This window comes from Triturus cristatus, chromosome 4_1, assembly GCF_964204655.1.
Source record: "Triturus cristatus chromosome 4_1, aTriCri1.1, whole genome shotgun sequence".
In the NCBI taxonomy this organism is placed as follows: domain Eukaryota; kingdom Metazoa; phylum Chordata; class Amphibia; order Caudata; family Salamandridae; genus Triturus; species Triturus cristatus.
In genome coordinates, this window is record NC_140585.1 from 1,223,595,890 (window position 1) to 1,223,617,164 (window position 21,275).

General features: G+C 42.8%; 1 protein-coding gene across 11 annotated transcripts in view; it reads left to right on the plus strand.

The window, feature by feature from the left end:
• The window catches only part of ARHGAP9 (Rho GTPase activating protein 9), a 921,400-nt gene that overhangs the window by 519,247 nt on the left and 380,878 nt on the right, over positions 1 to 21,275 (plus strand). For all 11 annotated transcript variants that reach the window (XM_085654614.1, XM_085654612.1, XM_085654615.1 and 8 more), the window contains 2 exons: positions 6,062 to 6,181; positions 13,338 to 13,436. In XM_085654614.1, the coding sequence (XP_085510740.1) occupies positions 6,062 to 6,181; positions 13,338 to 13,436 (219 nt within the window). The remainder of the gene's footprint in view (positions 1 to 6,061; positions 6,182 to 13,337; positions 13,437 to 21,275) is intronic.

Genomic DNA, 21,275 nt, shown 5'->3' on the forward strand with positions numbered 1-21,275 from the left:
CCACCTTGTGTCAGATTTAACAGCAGTAGCTTAATAATAGAAAGAAATATGTAGTGGCAGATACGATGCATTAATAGAAACCTCCATATATTGTGACCAAAATAGAATTTTGGTTGGTGGAGGTGGCTGTGCTAGTGGTAGAAGTGTATAGTGACTTCCTAAGAAAACGTTTGGGCACCGACATTTATTTTTTTGTTTCATTTATTTATTTTTAGATGTTTAAGTACAGATGATAACATGTTTTGGCTTGCTTAGTGGGGATATGTGGATTAATTGGGATGAGACAAAGGTCAGTGACACAATTGCAATTCATACAAAATAGTATTAGTGTGGTAATGGAAAGTTTACGGTGGTTAAATTAATTGTAGGTATTCATCATGAATATCCCAAAGAGGTTTGGAACTATATATAACGTCTCTATGGACCATTGCAGTGTTACCACATTTCCAGATATGTGTGATACAAGCACCCTACGCATTCTTTGAAAGCTGCTTTGTCTGTTTTCAGTTAAAATTAATGTTTTCCGCTCCTATGGTCAAAAACAGGTTAAGAGTCAAACTATTGTTTTTATGTAGTGGGATATCTGTTAGAGAAGAAACGTGTGTACCTAAACAGCTTATTGCTAGACAAAGCTTGACGGAAACCTGAAAGATATCAATTACGATATATACTATTTGCTTTCATTATATTTGAATGTGGTCACATCTGTATTGACTTTTCCACAGTTTGCCTGTTCTTGACTGACAATGCCAATAATAAGTTGTTGGTAAAAGGCTTTAATTGTACATCATGTCTGCCCCCAAAGCACCCTATGAAGAACCATAAAAAGAGTCTGACCCAGCACTGTGGTTATTTTGGCACTCTAATGGAACAGATATTGTTTTAAGTCCTTTTGGGTTTTGTCTCACTTCTCCTCAAATAGATTAGTTTATTTGTATTGTCATTTTGAAAGAAAATGATATATTTTGGAGACAGGATACATGTTAGGTACACATCAGAGCCATGGGTATAGAGTGTCAGATACCTATTTTTAGGCCTGGGTGAAATTCACAGTAGTATATAAATAACAACAGCCTGTTATACCAGAGGTCTGCAATCTGGGGTGCCTTGATTGATGCGTGGGGGGGGGGGGCATGCCAGGCTCTGGCCAAGAAAAACACTATGCTGATAACAGTTCTTTGATTTAAATGTTAAAAATCAGTAATGAGCCATTACCAACATCTTTTGTCATTTATATCCTGGTTGGGAGGAGATGTCAAAGGGGAAGAAAAAGTACCTCCAAATTTTCCTCAAACCGCTCCCGCCCATTTCTGATAATCACATTGTAGATATCTTTACACTGTAGTAAGGCCTGGTTCACTAGAATAGTATTTTTGGTAATCATGTATTTGATTTCATATTTAAAAGGGAAAATACAACTTAAGTGAAATGTTTAAATATGTTCAGACATACTTAAACATGGTGGATGGTGGAAGAGGCCACTGCACATGATTGGATCACTCGAAAGGAGGCGGACTTCCTAGTACAGAAGGCACCTAGAACTCCCTACTTCTATACAATCCCAAAAATCCACAAAAACCTGGAACATCCCCCTGGACGCCCCATTGTATCTGGGATTGGCTCAATATTAGAGCCTTTGTCGAAATTTGCGGATGCATTCCTTCGACCACTAGTCCAAGGTACGGATACCTATCTAAAAGATACAAAAGCAGTATTACAACTTCTTGAAAATCTGGTTTTTGATCCTACCCAACACCTATTAATAGGATTGGATGTGGAAAGCCTATATACTAGTCTACCGCACAACGACACCTTGGATATCATTGAGGAGGTTCTTTTTTCCACCCCTTGGAACTATCATACCCCTCGCAACCTCGTGATGGAATGTATTACCCTGGCCCTCAAGAAGAATTATTTTCTGTACCATGATGTGCACTACCTCCAAAAACACGGTACCAGCATGGGTAGTACCTTTGCGCCGAGCCTAGCGGGATTATATGTCCACCATCTGGAGTCTCAAAAGATACTGAACCCTCACAACCCGTTTCAACAGAACATCATCTTGTGGAAACGTTATATTGATGACGTGCTAGTGATTTGGAAAGGAGACTCTGATTCAGTCGTCACCTTCATGAATTGGTTGAATGAACAAAATACCTTTCTAAAGTTTACGCATACATCATCCAACAGCAACCTAGTTTTCCTAGACCTTAACATCTATGCAGATGAAGGCAGATTGAAATCCAGCACACACTTTAAACCAACGGCCAAGAACTGCCTGTTGCTATATGATAGTTTCCATCCCAGACACCTTCGTGATAATCTCCCCTATGGCCAGTTCCTACGTCTACGTAGGAACTGCTCAGAATTGACAGACTTCAAGGCCCAGGCAAAAGACCTGCAGAAGAAATTATTGGATCGACACTACCCAGAGGCAGTTGTCAAAAAGGGTTTCAAGAGAGCAAGGAACAACAATAGGGATTCTCTTTTAGAAAATCGACCACCACAGGAAGAGGAAACCAGGCCTATCTGTGTCACAACCTATAATACACATTCAAACCAGGTTTCCAAGATCATAAATAAGAATTGGAAAATTCTAAATTGTGGAGGCCTCAATCTACCGAAACCCATGTTCTCTCACAAAAGGGGTAGAAATTTAAAGGACATTTTGGTTCACACCAGACCACGGAAACCACCTGCCCAACAGATCGTGAGTGTTATTCTACCACCAGTCAAAGGGCACCATCCTTGCGGGATGTGCAGCACTTGCACACTCACTAAGAAAAGTACCAGTATCACTTTTGCCAACGGCACAGTCTGGGAACAGCGAAAATTTACCAATTGCAACAGCAAAAACGTTGTGTATCTTATTACTTGCCCCTGTAAAATGGAATATGTGGGTATGACCACCAGACCAGTAAAGGTGCGAATGGGCGAACATAAGAGTAACATTCGATGCAAGAAAAGCACGACCAAGATGGCGACGCATTTCCTGACTGAGAATCATGGGGTCGACGATCTCAGATGGACGGTCATAAAGCAACTACAGAATGAGCATGGACTCTTCGAGAAGGAACAACGTTGGGTGTTCCGTCTGGGCACTCACGTGTTTGGTCTGAACGATGACATACCATGGTCACAGCTGTCATAGTGACTTGCCTCACCCCTTTCATTGTCATTTATGACCAACGAGATCAATTATGACACTCTTTTCCTGGCACTATTTGGATGCTTGTACTTGTATTCAGAATAAACCACCAAAGCATCCTTTCTACCGTCAGAAGAACTTCTTCTGTCTTTGTTAAATGACAGGAAGGGCTAGGATGGATTACCAATCCATGTGTCAATCCTCATATTTTGACACCCTTTTACCCCCGCCCTCGGATAAGTCCCACCTCCTCTCAGCATTGGCTCTTTCTCTCCCCGTTGTGATTCAGCTACCTCTCGACACACGAGAGCCAATTCAGTTATCACACCTCTCGACATACGAGAGACGCTTCTCGCTCTCACTAAGTCCAGCACGTACCTCTTCGATCCGTCAAACAGGCTTTGAGGCAATACACTTGGGAGACCTCTATCCTCATTTTTTGATTTATTATTTGTTTTTTACATTTACCAGTGGGCGCATGTGATCGTACCATTTTAATACCCGTATTGGGTCCTCACTTCCGGTTGACATAGATCTTTTACTCGATCCGGTCTAGTCTACCGGCACCCTTTGAACCGGAAGTCTTCTGAAACTCACCAGGTGCAACTAGTTTCCCCGCAAATTGATAGAAGCCAGCTGTATTTAAACTGAGCACAGTAGGGATTTCCCCACAGGACGACCGGACATTGGGATGGATGCACATGTAGCGATTGGCTGCTAAAGGATACGTGAGTACGGCTTAGCCGCTGGAGGACACCGATAACGGCGTTTCTCTAGGAGTAGTCAGTAGATAACAGGCATCTCTCCTTTTTATTATCTTTTTCAGCATTGAGGCTCCTTATTGTTTACCATCAACCCTAAGGTCCATGAGGCAATACCTCACATACACTTAAGTATGTTTTCAATACACCGTTGGTTCCTTATCCTGATAAGAGTAACGTCCATTATTTTTAGAGTGTGTGTTTTCTGTTTTTTGTTTGTAGTGTCTTGTATGTCTCTACTTTTCTTACAGGTCACTGCACCTTCTTCTGCAACCATTTAGAGTTATGGCTAAAACTATCACGTTTTTTGTCACCTTCGTGGCACACTTCTTTTGTTTGCAGGTACGATGTTCACAATTCCTGGGAATCTGAACGAGTAATTTGCTTTATTTTTCTTACAGAATTAAATACGAATACCATTAGGTACTGTATACTCACGCATGTTTTCTCTTACATTGATAAACTTATCATGAGTACCAATATGCGCACATAGGAGGGATCTTAACCCTGTCCTGAAGAAGATGCCTAGCATCGAAACATGTCGACAACATACTAGGAGAACACCACACATTGAGTAGGAAGTCTCCGCACCACCCTTTTACTAGTACCAGCCCCCTCCGACTTATTAAAATTTTTTGTCCTAGGGGCCAGGTCCTTTTTAACTCACATTCACACCTATCCCAGACCCTCCCACTGCACTACACATAGCACTTTATTATCAGTGCTCCCACGTATTCGTAGGTCGTAGCACGCCCCGTCCCGCAGCGGGGCGGGAAGACCCCTATGATGAAGCATGACACCACTGGTCATTCTTGGTGTGTGAGGGGTATTTAAACACCTTTGTGTATGTCCAACCACTGTGGGACATTTACACCCATATAACCCAGGTTTGAATTTCCTTCTTTTCTCCCCGTAAGAGATGGATCTTTTTGTTAAGTAAATACTTAAACATTGCCAGTTTACCAGAATGATTGTGAAAAATTGTGTTTGTTTGTGGGGAGGTGGAGGCTGCTATGGCGATGCGTTTTCTTTTTTTTTACGTGGGGGGGTGTGGCGCTAAACATTTTATATACAAAACAAAAGGTCTCATGGCATTCATTTTCTGTTTACACTATGTAGAACCCTAACTGGTGATTGAATGTATGTTTCATATTTTTCATTCATCAAAAATGATACACATTTATTCGATCTACATATAGTAATCTCATCCTTCTCTTTCTTCTCATCAAAATGTATTTATGGATGAAAAAAATAAAGATACATTTTTAGAACCGGTAAGGGTAAATAAAAATGGAATCCCAAGGGACGATTTGTTTTGTATATCGGTGAAATTCATGGCCAAAAAATGATGCTGAATTACATGAAATGCAGGTCCAGCATTTAGCGTTGTTCTGTAGAGCAAAATGCGTTTAGAGTTATTTTTTTTAGCTTGAACTGGTTATTTTGGACTTGATGATGCATTTTTTGCTAAAATATAGCACAAAATTGTGCATGATGTGAAAAACATCCTTTCTTTTTCTATCTTTCACATTGTTCCAATGCTCCAGCAATAGGATTTGTGTCCGAATTACATCTCAGTTACCCAGCTTGAAATAATGGTGTAATGTCAGGCATTTTGCCTGACAAGCGTAACACCAAATGCCAGAAATTATGCAAGATTATGCTGGTGTAAACAAAATTTCACTCAGGTCTACTTTTCCTTATGATGGGACTTTTAGCTTGAGATAATTTTAGTATTCTAAAAATCATGCAGTTGGAATAGGGGATATCACGAAGATATTGGAGCTTTCTAAACTGGACTATGTAATACCTCTCCGTTGGATTTTGAGCTTCTTCTAATTCCCGATAAAGATTAATTTGTAACAGAAATGAATGGTTTAGAAATGTTACTATGCAATTTTATATCTATCCTTTGATCTGCTTTAATTGATATGAGATTATAACAGATTTAGATTTTTATGAGTTGCTGAATTAAATAATTAGTGCTAAAAGTTTATTAGGATGACTGATTTCTTCTTCTGTGACTACCCACTCTGTTTTTGGTTATCTGTAAGATAGTCTGGCAACCGCTGTGTGCTTTGCAACCAAGAAAGACTGTTTGATGTTACATAAACGTGATGAATTTTTTTTGTCCTTTTTATCAACCCCTCAGTATATCGAACACTCTCAGGCCAAGAAAATTCAGACAAGAAGCGGGTGAAAAACAGATTGAGAAGATTTATCACGAAGCGTCCACCACTGCAGGCTTTGCAGGAGAAGGGGCTCATCAAAGGTAGGGCATGAATCCCTTCGAAAAGATACACCAGCCTCCTTGAAATAAGGACATGAACCACTTCAAAAAGGCACCCGGCCATCTTGAAGTAAGGACATTAACCTTGAACACCAAACTCATCTGTAAGCAAAGTTTGAATACTCTGCTCTGAGACAAGCCCTGAAAAGGTAGACCATCATGTCACTCAGTCTTTTCCTTAATGCGAAGATTTATTTAATCTTGCCAAAAATCTGGATGGAAGGAAGCACCCACAGTTACTGGCGGAAGCAGAGATCGTCCGGGGGGGGGGGGGGGTCCATATTGTAGAAGTCCCCTGGTTGTGAATAAGCATAGAAGGTGGTTTACTTCTGGTCCCCCTGGCAGCTCAGCCTAGTCTAAGTGTCACAGAGGCGACTAACAAAGGGGTACTGAAGCGGGATCTGACCCGATGGTTAGCTCCTGGCTGATGATGATCAGCAAGATACAGAAGAAAGAGGAGACTTCATTGGAAGATTGCACTTGAGGGGCATATGGGAAGCTAGAGATTCAACCAGACATATGCTAAACTGTGTTGCTGATGTTTTTGCACTTCTGGAGTTGTGGGTCGGAATGAAAGCAGCTTGTGGAGGATTCTGAGATTGGAAAATGTGACTCTTTATACAGTTCTTACTTTTCTTCCATCCCCTTTTTTCAAACAGGGAGGAATTTGGAAATGAAACCATTGAGTACAGGCATGTGGTTTGATTTATTAGCCAAACTGTGGTACAGCGATGTCTACCAATGTACAAACATACTTCCTGTGTAAACAATATTGTATAGAGTTGGCCTCTGCAATGGTGGGCTAATAGGTTTTTTCATTTTGTGTATTAATACGACAAATTATATCAAAGAATAACCCCAAGGAAAGGTACTATTAGTATCAAAATAATGGGTGCTAGTGTCAAGGTGAGTGACCAGCCACTGTTTGCACTCTTGATTATATGTTGACATAAATATTACATATCTTGATTTCCCAAGTATTGGATCTTGCGTAGATTCACATGCTTAAATCATTCCCCGTCGTCGAAGTAAAAGTCCCACGGTACCACAATAAAGCAGTATGTGTCATTATCATAGGCTATATTGGCAATGAGCAATCACTTTAATAGCCTGTCTATGTCTTTTAAAAAAAAAAGACCAAATTATAAACTTTAACCAATCAGGCGATAGCACCCTGTAGAACACTCCGAAGAGAGACGGAGTCCCTCTGATTTTCGACCGCACATTGTGTGAAAGGGAGTCTCTCTGAGCTCGGCTCACTTTCTTCAACTATTACTTATTTCGGATCATCCTGTTTCATTTCTCTGACCCTGGCACTAATATGTCAAAACAACAGAAAAAAGGAGAGGTTACAGCCTGAAGACACTAGGTGGCACATATATGTAGATTTTATTTTGCAACTTCCTAATTGCAACTTGTGCGACTAGAAGGTAGGAAGTCACAAAAAATGTTTCAGTTTCATTTTTTAGAAGTAGGCAGTGGTCCCCTTGGGGATGGACACCTTCCTGTTTGTGTTTCGGTTACCACCTACTTGAAGTAAGGGGTAAAATGCTAATATTTTGCGACTGCATTTCGGTCGCAAAACATTTGTACATGGCACTGAGAGTCGCTATTAGGAAGGGACACCCTTAGCACACGCCTTTCTAATACTGAATCGCAAAACCCAAATAGCGTTTCACTAACAAGTTACCTGCTCGCTATTTGGGCTTTGTGCATGCCAAAAAGCCTTTTTGCTTTTGCAAACGGGCCGATTCTGTGAATCAGCCCATTTGCGACAGCAAAAAAAGCTGTGTATATGTGGCCCTAGGAGTGCATCTGCTGCTTTTATTCTGCCCACAAGGTAACGGACCTCAAAATATGTCTTACCTTTTTCGTCTAAAAAATATCTCACAGATAGAGATGATAATATTGTGGCTACAGAATCTTAAATCTGTCAGTTCTGATGAGGAGGACAGTGAGGATTCCTTCACAGGAGAGGTCAAAGGGAGGTCAAAGCTAGAGATTGCACCAAGGGTCTCCAGAGGCTCACAGTAAAGCCATAAAAAAGACTCACTGTGAGTCTTCAAAAGGCACTTCTCATAGAGAGAAAATGGAAAAAACTCAGAGGCAAGATCAGAGCCTACAACTTCCTCTTCTTCCTTGACATTACGTCAAGGAAATCCTTTTTAGAACCAGTCACGGTGAAATATAACCTGACAATAAGGCACATCGACTGCCTCATCAACGATAGCCCAGTTGACAACAGCATCATCTATGATGGCCTTGTCTATGATAACCTTGTTGATGACGGTTTTGTCTACGATGGCCTTGTCTATGATAACCTCGTCGACTACGGTCTCATCTACGACGGCCTCTTCTACAAAGGCCTCATCGACGATGATGGCCTCGTCAAGGACAAGCCTTGTTGACGACAAACCTCATTGACGACAAACCTCGTCAACGATGACAACTGTGTCTATGTCCAACTCATCGACGGTGACCTAGTCGACAATGCAAATGACGGCAAAAACACTGTAGCCATCAACAAAAAACAGAGACACCACATAGTCCATCAAAACTTTATGTCAAGGGGAATGGGACTAATATGAGCATGTCCCTTACAGACATCAATATATGGAGGGACCTAGACAATATTTGGAGCAATTTCACCGCTCTGCCTCCAACTCCAGGGGGCATGGTTCAGGACCCGGTGGCTCTAGTACAAGATAGTTAGAGGATTGCTACAAATGCTCTCCTGAGCCTGCAAGGTCAAAATTATCTCCGATGCGTCAGCATCCTTTGATGCTCCTGCCTCTCCGAGAATGACCCGGGTGTCAAATATTTCCATGCTTCCTCGGAAAGACCTGTCGGACTCGGGCGAGGATAGGGAGAAGATAACATTCATAATACTCAATCTGAACCCGCTGAATTTGACAATTATTTAATACCGACACCTTCACCTCCCGCACCACAACCGGTGGATTCCCCACCAGATGTTATTGGTGGTTTCTATACCCTTATGGAATGAGCAGTCAAATGCTTCCAACTTCCAACAGCAAGCAATCGTGTCTTTTCTTTATGATTTTAAAGAGAAGGGCTGCAAGAGCTGTTCCAATTGTTGATTATATCCCGGAGGAATTATAAACATTCAAAACTCTGCACTGTAACAGCAGTCCTGCCAAGGATCAATAAGAAGTAAAAAGCGCCAGAAACCAGACTCGGTCATCACATAGACGCCTCACAGTCATTAGAAGACCCTTCCACATCAATCATAACCCTGCCTGTCAAGCAAAGTGGACACCTCAATAACACTGGGGAGAGGTTCTCAATAACTATTTCCGGTACTACTGTATGGGCGACCAATACACTGGCAATACTAGGCAGGTATGACCGCCAAATGTGGTCAGTCATCGCACCATACATGGAATTTCTGCCGGAACACATAAAGGGCATAAGTGAAAAAGATTCTGCAGGGGGGCGAAAGGTTCACATCAAAAATCATAGATTGCGCTATGGATATAGCTTAAATAGGATTCCGACAACTGGCACGATCAACGGTCATTAGGATTCCGACAACTGGCACGGTCAGCGATCCTTAGACGCCAAGGTTGATTGAAGGCCACAACATTTAGACCTGAGGTGCAAACTAAAATATTAGATGTGCCACACCATGGCAACACTCTGTCTAGCAAGCATGTCGACGATGCCTTGCAAGCGGTCAAGGCGGACTCTGACACCGCAGGATCTTTGAGCACATTACACTTTTGAAAATCCAACCTTTAGAGGGGCCTGTGGATGAGGCACTTATCCCTAACGAGGAGGATACCAGAGGTATCAGTTTTATCAGCCCTCTAAGCTGCCCTTTAGACCAGCTTACCAGCAACACCAACCATTTAGGGCACTGCCAGCTGCAGCCTACTCCAGGCAACCACCAAGGAGAAGGCAGTTAGTGCATTCAAGAGATACTGGCAGAACACAGTGACAAAGTTCTAGTGCTGCTTATGCCCCCTCCAGCACAGCATCCTGGGAGAGATAAAATTCCACAATTTTCTCATCTATGGTGGAAAATAACATCAGACAACTGGGTCCTGGATCTCATCACATATCGTCACATGTGAGAGTTCATCCAGATTCCGCCCATCACTCCACCAAAACGAGGACACCCACCTCATCTCAATCTACTTCTGAAGGAAGTACTTCCTATTTTAACCACAGATGCCATAGAGAAAGTCCCACATTCTCAGCAAGGAATGGGCTTCTATTCTCATCATAGACAAGAAAACCGGGAAGTGGCGACCCATCATAGACCTCCGGATATTAAACAAGTATTTCTGGAACTGGCTCTCACCCTATTCCCCGCCCCCCCCCCCCCCCAAAAAAAAAAAAACAGTTTCAGTGTGTCTGTTCAATTAGCTTCTGGGCATGATGTCTTCAACAATCAATCTGATCCCTCTGGCATGTCTCAAAATAAGAGTCTTACAGGAACAGCTACAAAAACAAAGAATTCAAACTGAAGGATCATTCAAGGACCTGGTGAAGAACACACCAGGTATGATGGAAGTTCTAGCCTGGTGGTCCCAGACTTCCCACCTGCCACAGGAGCTCATGTTCATACCTCAAATACCTCACATCGTATTCACTGTGGGTGCCTCCCTGGAGGGCTGTGGCAGTCATCTGCAGAACCTGCAAATTCATGGAAAGTTGTCTCCGCTCCAGAAGAGCATACATATCAATCACTTGGAGCTCAAAGCCATCTATCTCAGTCTCTAAGTTTTCCTGCCAATGATAGAAGGGTCTTTGGTGTTAGTTTGCATGGACAATAATACCAGCATGCACTATGTGAACAAACAATGAGGCACAAGATCACTGGTGCTGTCTACGGAAGCTCAGGGAGTCTGGAGCTGGTTAACAACACACAGGCTAACTCTTCAGGCCGTCCATGCTTCTGGTACAAGCAATCTATTAGCAGACATTCTAAGTAGAACTATGAACAGCCTCCTCAAATCGGAGCTTGATCAGTCAGCTCTAAATAGGATCTTCTCATTCTGGGGCAAACCAGCTCTAGATCTCTTTGCAACAAACGAGAACTACAAATGCCAATTCTATGCAAGTTGGCATCCACATCCAGGATCATGGGGGAATGTCTTTTCGATAAGATGGTCCGGGATTTATAGCTACGTTTTTCCCAGATACCTCTAAAACTAAAGATTCTCATCAAGATGGAAGCGGTGTCGCCTCATCCTGAGAGCCCCCAGGTGGCCCAGGCAGGATTGGTTCACAGAGTTTTTCCTACTGTCGGATTCCCACCACATTCACTTACCTACATCCCGAAAACATTTGACGATGAACCAAGGACAGGTCATCCTGCTCCAACCTCTCTCCTCATATGCGCATTGCTGCTAAATTTCTTGAATTCAAAGATCTGAATATTCCTAAGGCCTGCAGGGATATTCTCTCGAAGGCCAGAAGCCATGATAAAACAATATAAACCGTATGGAAACATTTCTGTCTGTGATGCCAGAAATCAAACCTATATCCTCTACAGGCATCATCTGGCAGATAACTACCCTATCTCCTCTTACTAGCTCAGTCACGGTTGGTGCATGAGTCTGTTAAGGTACATCTTGGAGCAATATCAATATATAGACACTCATCACATTCTCTCTCTTTGTGCTCAAGCAGAATCATCAAACAGTTCATGAAAGGATTGTTCAGAGTTTTTCCTCCAGTAAGGGCACATTCCCCTGACTGACACCTGAACATAATTCTATCTCAATTCATGAAGAGTTCATTTGAAACCCTCATACTTCTCACATGGAAGGTCGCTTTGTTACTAGTGCTCATTCCGACGAAGAAAGTACAGGAGATTCAGACTTTCTCAACTCAAGAACCCTTCTTGCGCCTCACAAGCAATTTGGTGGTTCTCAGAACTAATCAAAAATGAATTCCTAAGGATTCTTTGGATTTTCACCTCAATGAACCTATAATATTTTAAACTTTCTTTCTGAATCCAACATCACCAGCTGACAGGTCTATTCATATGCTAGGTATCAAACGATATTTAAAATTCTACTTACATCGCACTAAACAACTCAGCAAAACTGGCCAACTGTCAGTCTAATATGGACACACTTGTAAGGGTGTTCCAGTCAGGACAGCTACCTTCGCTTGATGGATTTCAGCTGCAATCCAGTACTGCCACTAAAACGCTGGCAGGCCACTCACAGCGAAAACCAAGGCGCATTAAACTTGGGCAGTTTCCACCTCAACTACTTTGTTTGCGGGAGTGCCTCTGGAGAAAATATGTTGTGTTGCAACTTGGAAGAGTGTGCACAGCGTTATTGTCTGGAATCGGCACAGCACAGTGATGCACGGTTGGACGTATTTTACTACACCACTTAATTCGATAAGGGGACCCTCTTTTGGTTCCATGTGTTTGCTTATGTATTTATGCACATTTTAATGTATGATATATATATTAAATTGCATATGAATATGTTATGTATATTTTTTCTACCCACCATCCCCTATTTGTGCTAATACTATCAGGTATACAAATACAGTAACTGCTTGCTATTCTGATTAAAGCATGTGAATCTCTGAAAGATAGATTCAATACTGGAGAAGAAAAAAAGTAGCTTACCTGTAACTGTAGTTCTACAATATTGGTATCTCTTATAGATTCACATGCGACCCAACCTCCTCTACGGAGAAGCTCCCCTTATAGCTCTGGATTATTTTATTCCACTCGTGCTTGAAAATCTGAGGGACTCAGCCACTTTTGGAAGTGTTCTACAGGGTGCTATCGCCTGCTGATTGGTTAAAGTTTGAAGTTTGGTCCTTTTTTAAAAATGCTATAGATAGGCTATTAAATTGATTGTTCATTGCAATTATAGCCTATGATAATGATACATACTGCTTTATTATGGTACTGTGGTACTCCCACTTTGACGACGGGGAATGTTTCAAGCATGTGAATCTATGAAAGATACCAATACTAGAGAACTACAGTTACAGGTAAGTAACTTATTTGTTTGCAGTGCTTTGACGCAGACACTGTCAAGCAACACTTCACCCATGCAAGATATTTGACAAAGTTTTAATTATGCCCTATATTAGTCACTTATGGGCACTAATCTGTAATTTGTACCTTTTTCAGATCAAGTATTCGGATGCCGTTTGGATGCCCTGTGCCAGAGAGAGAACACAACTGTGCCCGAGTTTGTGCGGCTCTGCACTGAGGCTGTGGACAAACGGGGTAAGGAAAGAGGGTTCGAACTGAGTGCATCCTCAATGATAGGGGGTCTGTGATTTTCCAGAATTAATTTCCAGTGATGTTACTTGCTGAATTGTCAGAGTACTGAGAAAGCAGCCCTAGATGCAATTTGCTGCAGAGTCAGGTTACTGGGGACCACACTACAGCAATGCATTATGTGGACAAGAGGAGGGGGTGAATTATTTCTAACACTCCCAATGAAGCAATACAATACTAATTCTGACTCATCACATTGTTGAGTGTTATTGGCTCACCTGGCTGGAAAAGTATACTCTTGCACAGATGATTTGAGCATAGTGACCTTGCTGACTTTCAAATAGGGATTCCATCTGGACGATTTTGGTCAGATAGTTGTCTGTTGAGGGACATGTGCATGAACAGGTTGCCACTTTGGACAATGGAAAATGTAGCATGTTTAATTCTGGAATGTGTCTCCTGGAAGAGTGCCAAAGGCACATGCAAGATTTATCCAGGATTTCCCTTCCACTGTACATTACAAGTCCCATTCTTGCCTCAAATGATCAGGATACATCAAGCTGAAATGATCCTGTTAACTCTGGGAGAAGATTGCTTTCTGGCTTGGAGGAAGGAGACTGAGTGGAACACCTCAGTTAACTGGTCCATGTCAATTATGTTGTTTTGGTAGCTCAGCGTTCTTTCAAGAAATTGGTTTGTGTAGGCTAGTGGGGCAAGTTCTCTTCCTGGTATGTCTCAACTCACATGCTTTAGAACAGATGCCCAGTGAAATACCTTCCTTAGTTCTTTTTTGTTGTCGTACATGTGCTTAACTGAGATATGTTGGAGGGTTACATGTGGACATTTCAGATATTGAGCTATCCCTAGGATAGCGCTGTATCTATAGGTTACCTTTCCTAAAGATCTGCAAAACAAGTTTATTCTGAAAGTGTTTGTTTCACATCAGTTGAATCAGTTAGGGGGCTTACCTCTGGATCACCTCTCTCCTTCCTTTAATGCTATCTTTTATTTTTGCGTGAAGAAGAAGATGGAGAACTGGATCGTGGTAGAGAAATCTTTCAAAGTTGGTGTTCATCCTTCGCCCTGGCCATGAAGAGCTTGGCCTCCCGTTCCTTGATGGCTTTTTGGTGCATGGAGAGGCAAGAGAAGCAGGATGTAGAGTCATAGTCGGACCGTAGATATCATAAACAGATGGCATGGGGGTCTGTGATGGACATCTGTCCTTCACACTCCCTACATTGCGGGAGGGGGCAGGAGAGGGGGACACGGTACTGGAAGTGGAACAAAAAAAATTTGAGGAAAAATTCCCTCAGAGTTTAAGCTCCAAATCCGCGTTGAAGGCGTGGAAAAAAGGAAACTGACCTCGATGTGCCGGGGTGGATGCTTTGTGGCCCCCGTGGTGTTGCCTAACTTCACTTCCGGCTTCAACTGAGTCCAGCGAGTTTGTTGCTCTGAAGTTTCTGGATCCAGTCTGATGCTTGGGGTTGTTCTACAGGTGAGGAATCTGCAGGTAGATAGAGTATCCACCAGAAGGATTGTTACCGCAGGTAAGTAACGTTTTCTTATTGACATTTTGTATTAATAGTGCTACTATATAGAAGCAAGAAAAACACCACATGAACAGGTGATACTGTTATATGCACACTCATTGAAGCAACCTTGTTGCTGCATGTTTCAAACATTTCAAATTCATTCCCATTGCTCTGTTAAATATAATATTGGAGTAGACCTTACCCAAATCAACCCTAGACGTTAAGCCTACGTATTGTCAGATCCTTTTCTCTTCCCCTTATCAGTAATCTGCCTGTTATTTCCAGATTTGTGGATCCTTCTGGGGCAGCCTCTGACTTCATAATTGGGATGTCCAATATAAAAACTGTATCTAAACTGGCTTTCCATTTTTTTGATAGTGGGAGCTGTTTCCTCAATTTTTGGGCAGTCTCTCTTTTCCTCAGGACCAATCTCAGTCTCAGCAGAGTTTTCTCTCTACCTGTGGAATCTTCATCTTCCTGGATATTTAGAATTTCCATTTTGTGAGTTAGGTAGATAGGGTGACCCAGAACAGCTCCAAGTGTATCTACCATGCCCTCTGAAAAAGGGTGCATTATTCTGCAGGACCAGGTCATATGGAGAAATCTCTTCTACCATTTGACTTTCAAGGCAGATTGAGTTGGGGCTACCCAAATGTAGCATGTTTAAACATTCCATTTGTGTCTCTATATTCGTAGTCTTTTGATTTCTTTCATTAAATAGATTTTATAGTAAATATATCAGCTTACAGGACGAAGTAACCATAGGTGGTTTGCATCTCTCCCATTTTATTGTCTCTTTATCATGAAAAGGTGACCCCAATGGACAAGCCAAAATTAGAAGCGGAGTTCCATTTGACGCAAAAAATTCTTGTTTCCCACCCTATTTCCCTTCTAAAAGGAGGGAACATTTGCTCAAGCTAGACTGGACCCTGAGGTGGCTATGAGCTTTAGGATTTCTCTATGAAAAGATTACAGGCTGGGTGACCAGCCTTTTGTTGGATTTTCTTAATCTAAGTAGGAAAAGTCAATGCCAAAACAGACAATTTTCAGATTTGTCAAAATAGACAATGTTTGAATGTATTGTTTTATGCATTAAGCTTTGTTATACAATGAGATAGCTATGAAGGCATCATTATTTACTCTTTTAGAGGGACTACTGCCATGTTGATCACTTCTTTTCTCAAACATTGCCAGGCATCTGCCTAGCCTTAGTGTCACACATTCACGAGGCACAACACATTGTACAATTTTGTTTTTGTCTCTGTCTCCTTCCCAATTGTTTGGCGATGATGGCTGTACAAGCAGGACCGAAACAAATGCTTTTCCACAAGATTCTTTCTTTCCCCAAAAAAAGGAAATTCCGCAAGTATCTCCTTCTGAAACTCCAGCTATGTCCCCACCCATGCGTCATCAACCATTTTTGTCAATATTTTTTTTCACATAATGGCAGGATGCAGAATTTTTTATAATGAACCCAGCGTGTCTTCTCCTTGCACACCAGACCCACTCCATGTCATTGTCTCACCCCTCTCTCTACCCAGTTCATGTTTTTTTAATCAATCGCAGAGGCGCATAAAAGTGCTTCTGTTGCTCCGCCTTTTTATGTAGGTGCCTCCATTTTTTATTGTCTCCCCTCACTCAATGGGGTATTTTTGGTTTGTTTTTCTCATTCTGATTGGCTCCTCTGTTCCAAGCATGCTTTTGCAAACCAGCTCCATACAATGTATACTATGCAGTGGTTTCTCCTCAGAAGTTGATCCACTCAAGGCTTCTGTGTCTTATTTGAGAAAATTGCATCCAGTGAGCTTTTTGTCCTGTCTCTACTGAAGTATAGAGGAGGTAACCAGTGAGGATAAGGCTTTTCGCCATCTTGAAGGAAATACTGGTATCACAGCAGAGACACTTTTTTCCACCAGCAGTAGTTCGCCAGCGTCACCAGGTATTGTCACGTAACTCCAGTTACAACTTCACCCACCCATACTTTGACAGCACCTGCCTACATATTGTGCCATCTGGTGCACTGGTGTCAGATCCTATTTGTAAGTGGCTTATCATTGTGGGTCTGGAGCTCTTCTTTGGCGTTTACCAATGAAATTCCTCAGCTTAATTGACAGCAGTAAGTTCATATGTCACCTTCTAAGTTCTTGGGATTTAAACCCCATTTACTGTGTCATAGGATGATTCCTTGATTAGATTCCTAGACATCTGCTTGTGGTGTCTAGGATCCAAACATGACCCCTCGGCTTGCAACTTCTGTCGGAAGCCCCTAAGGACACAGCAAATCTGTACCTCTCCACTCTTTTAGGTATGTCTGGCAATAAGGAGCATTCCCACAAGGCGTTCTCTCATAAAAATACAAGGAAATACCACATGAAGGAGAAGCCCTCTTCTTTCTTGAGGAAACATTCTAGTTCTGCAGATTATGCGGGGACTCAGTGGTGCTGTCCCCCTACACTGGTCATTTGCTTGTCAAGGTAGCAGGATGTCTTTGGAGCCAATCCTGCTACCTTGAAAGATGAAACTGTAGTATCTGCCTCCCTCCACAAACCCTTCACTAGAAGAGGACTTTCAACAGGCCATGCTGCATATCTTGAGGCTGGGTCCTTAATACATCTGGGACACTCACCAAAGGTAGCTATGATCTTGGGGGATTGGCAGTTCCAGCGGCTCTGGCCCAACACCTCCTGACTCCGCACCTCCACAGCTTCAGGGCCTGGTGCAATATAGAAGGAAGCCCTTGCCTACCAGGTGGCCATCCCTTCTTTCCCAATTACGACACTAACACCAGAGATGTCCTTGGAGCCACCTTCAGCACTGCCTTAGTCCTCAAAGCTGGTAGGCATTATTTAAATGTTAAGAGAAGAAGTTTGAGCCTCCTCCATAGGCCAGTCCCTGGAGGGGACACTCTTTCTAGAGCACAGCTGTTCACTCAACTGAAGAAAATCTTCAGCTCTGACTCTGTCACCCTAGGACATGCCCAACAGAGATTACAAATGCACAGAGGGAGATGATTCAGAGGCTGCTAACCTCCCCCTTCCATCTCACATGGACACTGGCATTTTCTTGGAACTCCTAAATGCTACTGGTCTCATTACATCTCTAGAGGGTGACATTCCTTATCCCTCAGGCCCTCACTCTGAGGGCCTATATTATTTGGTAGAGAAAGCAGCAGAGTGATAGAGTTGCCCTTGACCACTGTTGACACAAAATGTAATATCATGAAGGAAACCTATGTCTACCTTTGGTAGCGCCATAACCCAACCTACCATTCAACAAAGCTTTGTTGAAACCTGCTGTGGCTGCATGGGAAAAACCCTACTAATGCCTGGTAATTTAGAGGCAGATTGCATAGCACCTAGTTCAAACAGGTTTTCGCATCTGTCTAGTCCTAAGCACTGCTGACTCCAAGGGCCTTCTTGAAGATTATGTATATACCTTGTGGGACTTGGCAAGGATCAATTGTAGTTCGCCTTTGTGACTATGGGAAGAAGGCCTTCTTCAATTTAGTGAAGGATGGTCTGTATGCTACCAAACATATTCTGAAGTGTGGCCTAGATTCTGTTGAAACAATGGCTACACTGAAGGTCCAGCATTCAAAACCTACAGGCATGCTTAGATTCTCCTACCTGACTTGGTGTGAAATGTACAGTTGGCACTAATGGTCAGACCCTTCGATGGTGAGAGGCTTATCACAGGGAAAGCTGACTTTTGTCTGTAATATTTCATTCATACCTGCTCCATGGCTTGTCCTTAGTCCCTGACTCCCCGGAAAAACAGTTCCACCATAAGACTGTTGCCTATGGGGCTTCTCCAGTAGACAGCCCTTGCAACAAATACACCCTTTCTAACCGTTCCAGGCCCAGCAACAGCAGTAACAGTAGCACAAAGGTATGCCATGATATATATCTAGCTATTGTTGTTTTTGATAGCTCTTTTACTCTGCACTTCTCAGTTGGGCACTGAAAAAAAATGCTGCAGCAGTTATGTCAGCGCAAAAGACAGTGACATATGTCGGCTGATGTTGTCACGTGCTGGGCAGGCAAAGCTGTAATTTGACTAGTGTGGTGCTATTAGGCAGTGCTGGAGGGCTATTGCTGAGGGAAAGTTTCAAGATCCAGACTGGGACCTGGAGGGTATTCATAAGGTGAGCAATCGTGGGAAGATAAAGCCTCTACCAGAAGTATTGTTAGGTAATGTTTGTAATTTTTTCTTTTGATGGATATTTCTTCCTGCAGATTCTTCACCTTTTGAATACCCCCCAAGGCGGCAGAATGGATCTGGAAACTTTGCAGTTACCCTCCTGCTATTAAGTATTGGCCTTCAACTCTATCTTATCATTGGGTACCACTTCAGGCATTACCTCACCGGAGCCATATAGCACCATGACGGTGCCCTGTCAGTTCACTTTTTTCTGCACTCTTTTCGTCTCTCCATGGAATATTTTCTACAGAAGTTAGCTTTTTGCATTGCTTAAGATATAAGATGTCTAGACCAAAATTTAGACTTCAAAACCTCCAATTCGTGCCTTAGATGTCCATTTTGGACCCTCACGAAGTCTGTCTGTGGTGCTTAGGGTCTAAGAATGACTCAACATCATGCAACCAATTTGGCTTCTTGCCCGCTAAAGCCATAAGGGAGTGGGAGGTGATGTTCTTTATGATGCTTGTGCATGACAAGCACCAGGCTCAATCCAGGTCTTGATCCAATTTCAGGTCTTCCCCCTTCTCCAAGTAATCAAAGGAGAAGAGGAGAATGCACATGAGGGGGCACATGAGTGAAATGCATCAATCCATTTCCAGAGGAAGGTCGACATGCAACTCTCCAGTTTGAGCGACAAAGTCTTCTTCAGAGTCAGAGTTTGTAGAAGTCACAAGTAGGACTTGGAAGAAGTCACCTCATCATTGGAGCCAGTTTCATCTCCAGCACTGACACTGCTGCCAACTTCAGTGCCAACCCTTCCTCCAGTGTCTCTGGAGTTTCCTGTAACAATCAATTGCATGTCACTGCATTCATCTATGGCATGTGGGCCCCTGGTTCATAGCTATCTGATTTCCTCTGGTACGCCACTGGGCATCACATAACCTGAAGGACCCCTGACTGGACTACCGCTGGCAGGCTCTTCCCCGGTGCCTGCACTTTAGGTTCCACCGGTAGCTCCTCCACCAGCACTATACCAGCTCTGGCTTTGCAGCCCATCCCACAGAAGAAAAACATCCTCATGCGCTCAAGCAGGCAGGAGCAGAGATTAGTAGTGGAGGCGAGTACAGAGAAAAGTTTAAGTCCAAGCCTTTTCCGAGGGATGAACATTTCCATTGTGTGGGTAACACCTTTGGCACAGACTCTGATTGTATATAGATGCAACACTTCATTGACCATGATGACGATGGCAGTAGTGAGGTAGCCAACTTGCTATTTCCTGCTAAGGTAGACACTGCAGACCACCTGGCCCTCTAAAATGCGATCTGCCAGCACACATCCTAAGAGGTAGAATTTGAGTGCCCTTCCTTGGCTGCCCTTTGCTGAAGTAACCTCTTTCACTACATTATTTAAAAAGTCTGCAGGTAACCTGGAATCACCTCTACCTATGGAGAAAAATAGGTTGAAACTCATGACAAAGATTCTTCAACCAGCTGCATCATCATATGAGTCTTTGCTCCTGTTTATCAAAGCTCTGTTGAAGCCTATTAAGGTAGTATGGGCCAAACCAGTTTTTGCCATGAAGGTGAGCCATCAAATTGCCCATCGTCATTGCCCGACCCAAAGGGATCCTAATTTCCTCTAAGCTCACCCATCAGTTGAAAGCCTGTAGCTATAGGCATCTTCCTGCATTAAACAGAATCCATGATCCTTTACCAATGCACAGGAGTGTAAAATGGAAGAGCCCATGATAATAATGTTTTCTCCTCTGGAAGTCTCAGGTCCACTAATGCCACTTGCCTTTTGGCCAGATATATTTCTATGGTCTGTGGGAAATGTCATTCATGGTTGTGCCTAGCTTTCTGGGCCATCTTAAGGACAACTGCGCTGAAGTGGTCTGTGATGGAGAAGACGCAGCAAAACAGATCTGGAGGGTGGACCTTGACGCAGTGGACTCAGTAGCAAAGTCTGTGGGCTTCTTAGTGGCCATCAGATGTCATAATTAGCTCTACTCCGAGTTTCTTAGGGAATGTCTATGGCAACTTCCTGGACATGCCCTTTAATGGCTCTTGCCAACATGGCGAAAATGTGGACTCGGCTCTCAAGCAGTGTGAATAGATGAATGCAGGTCGTAGGAAGCTGGCTCTTTATATACTGCAGTAAAATGAAGTACACT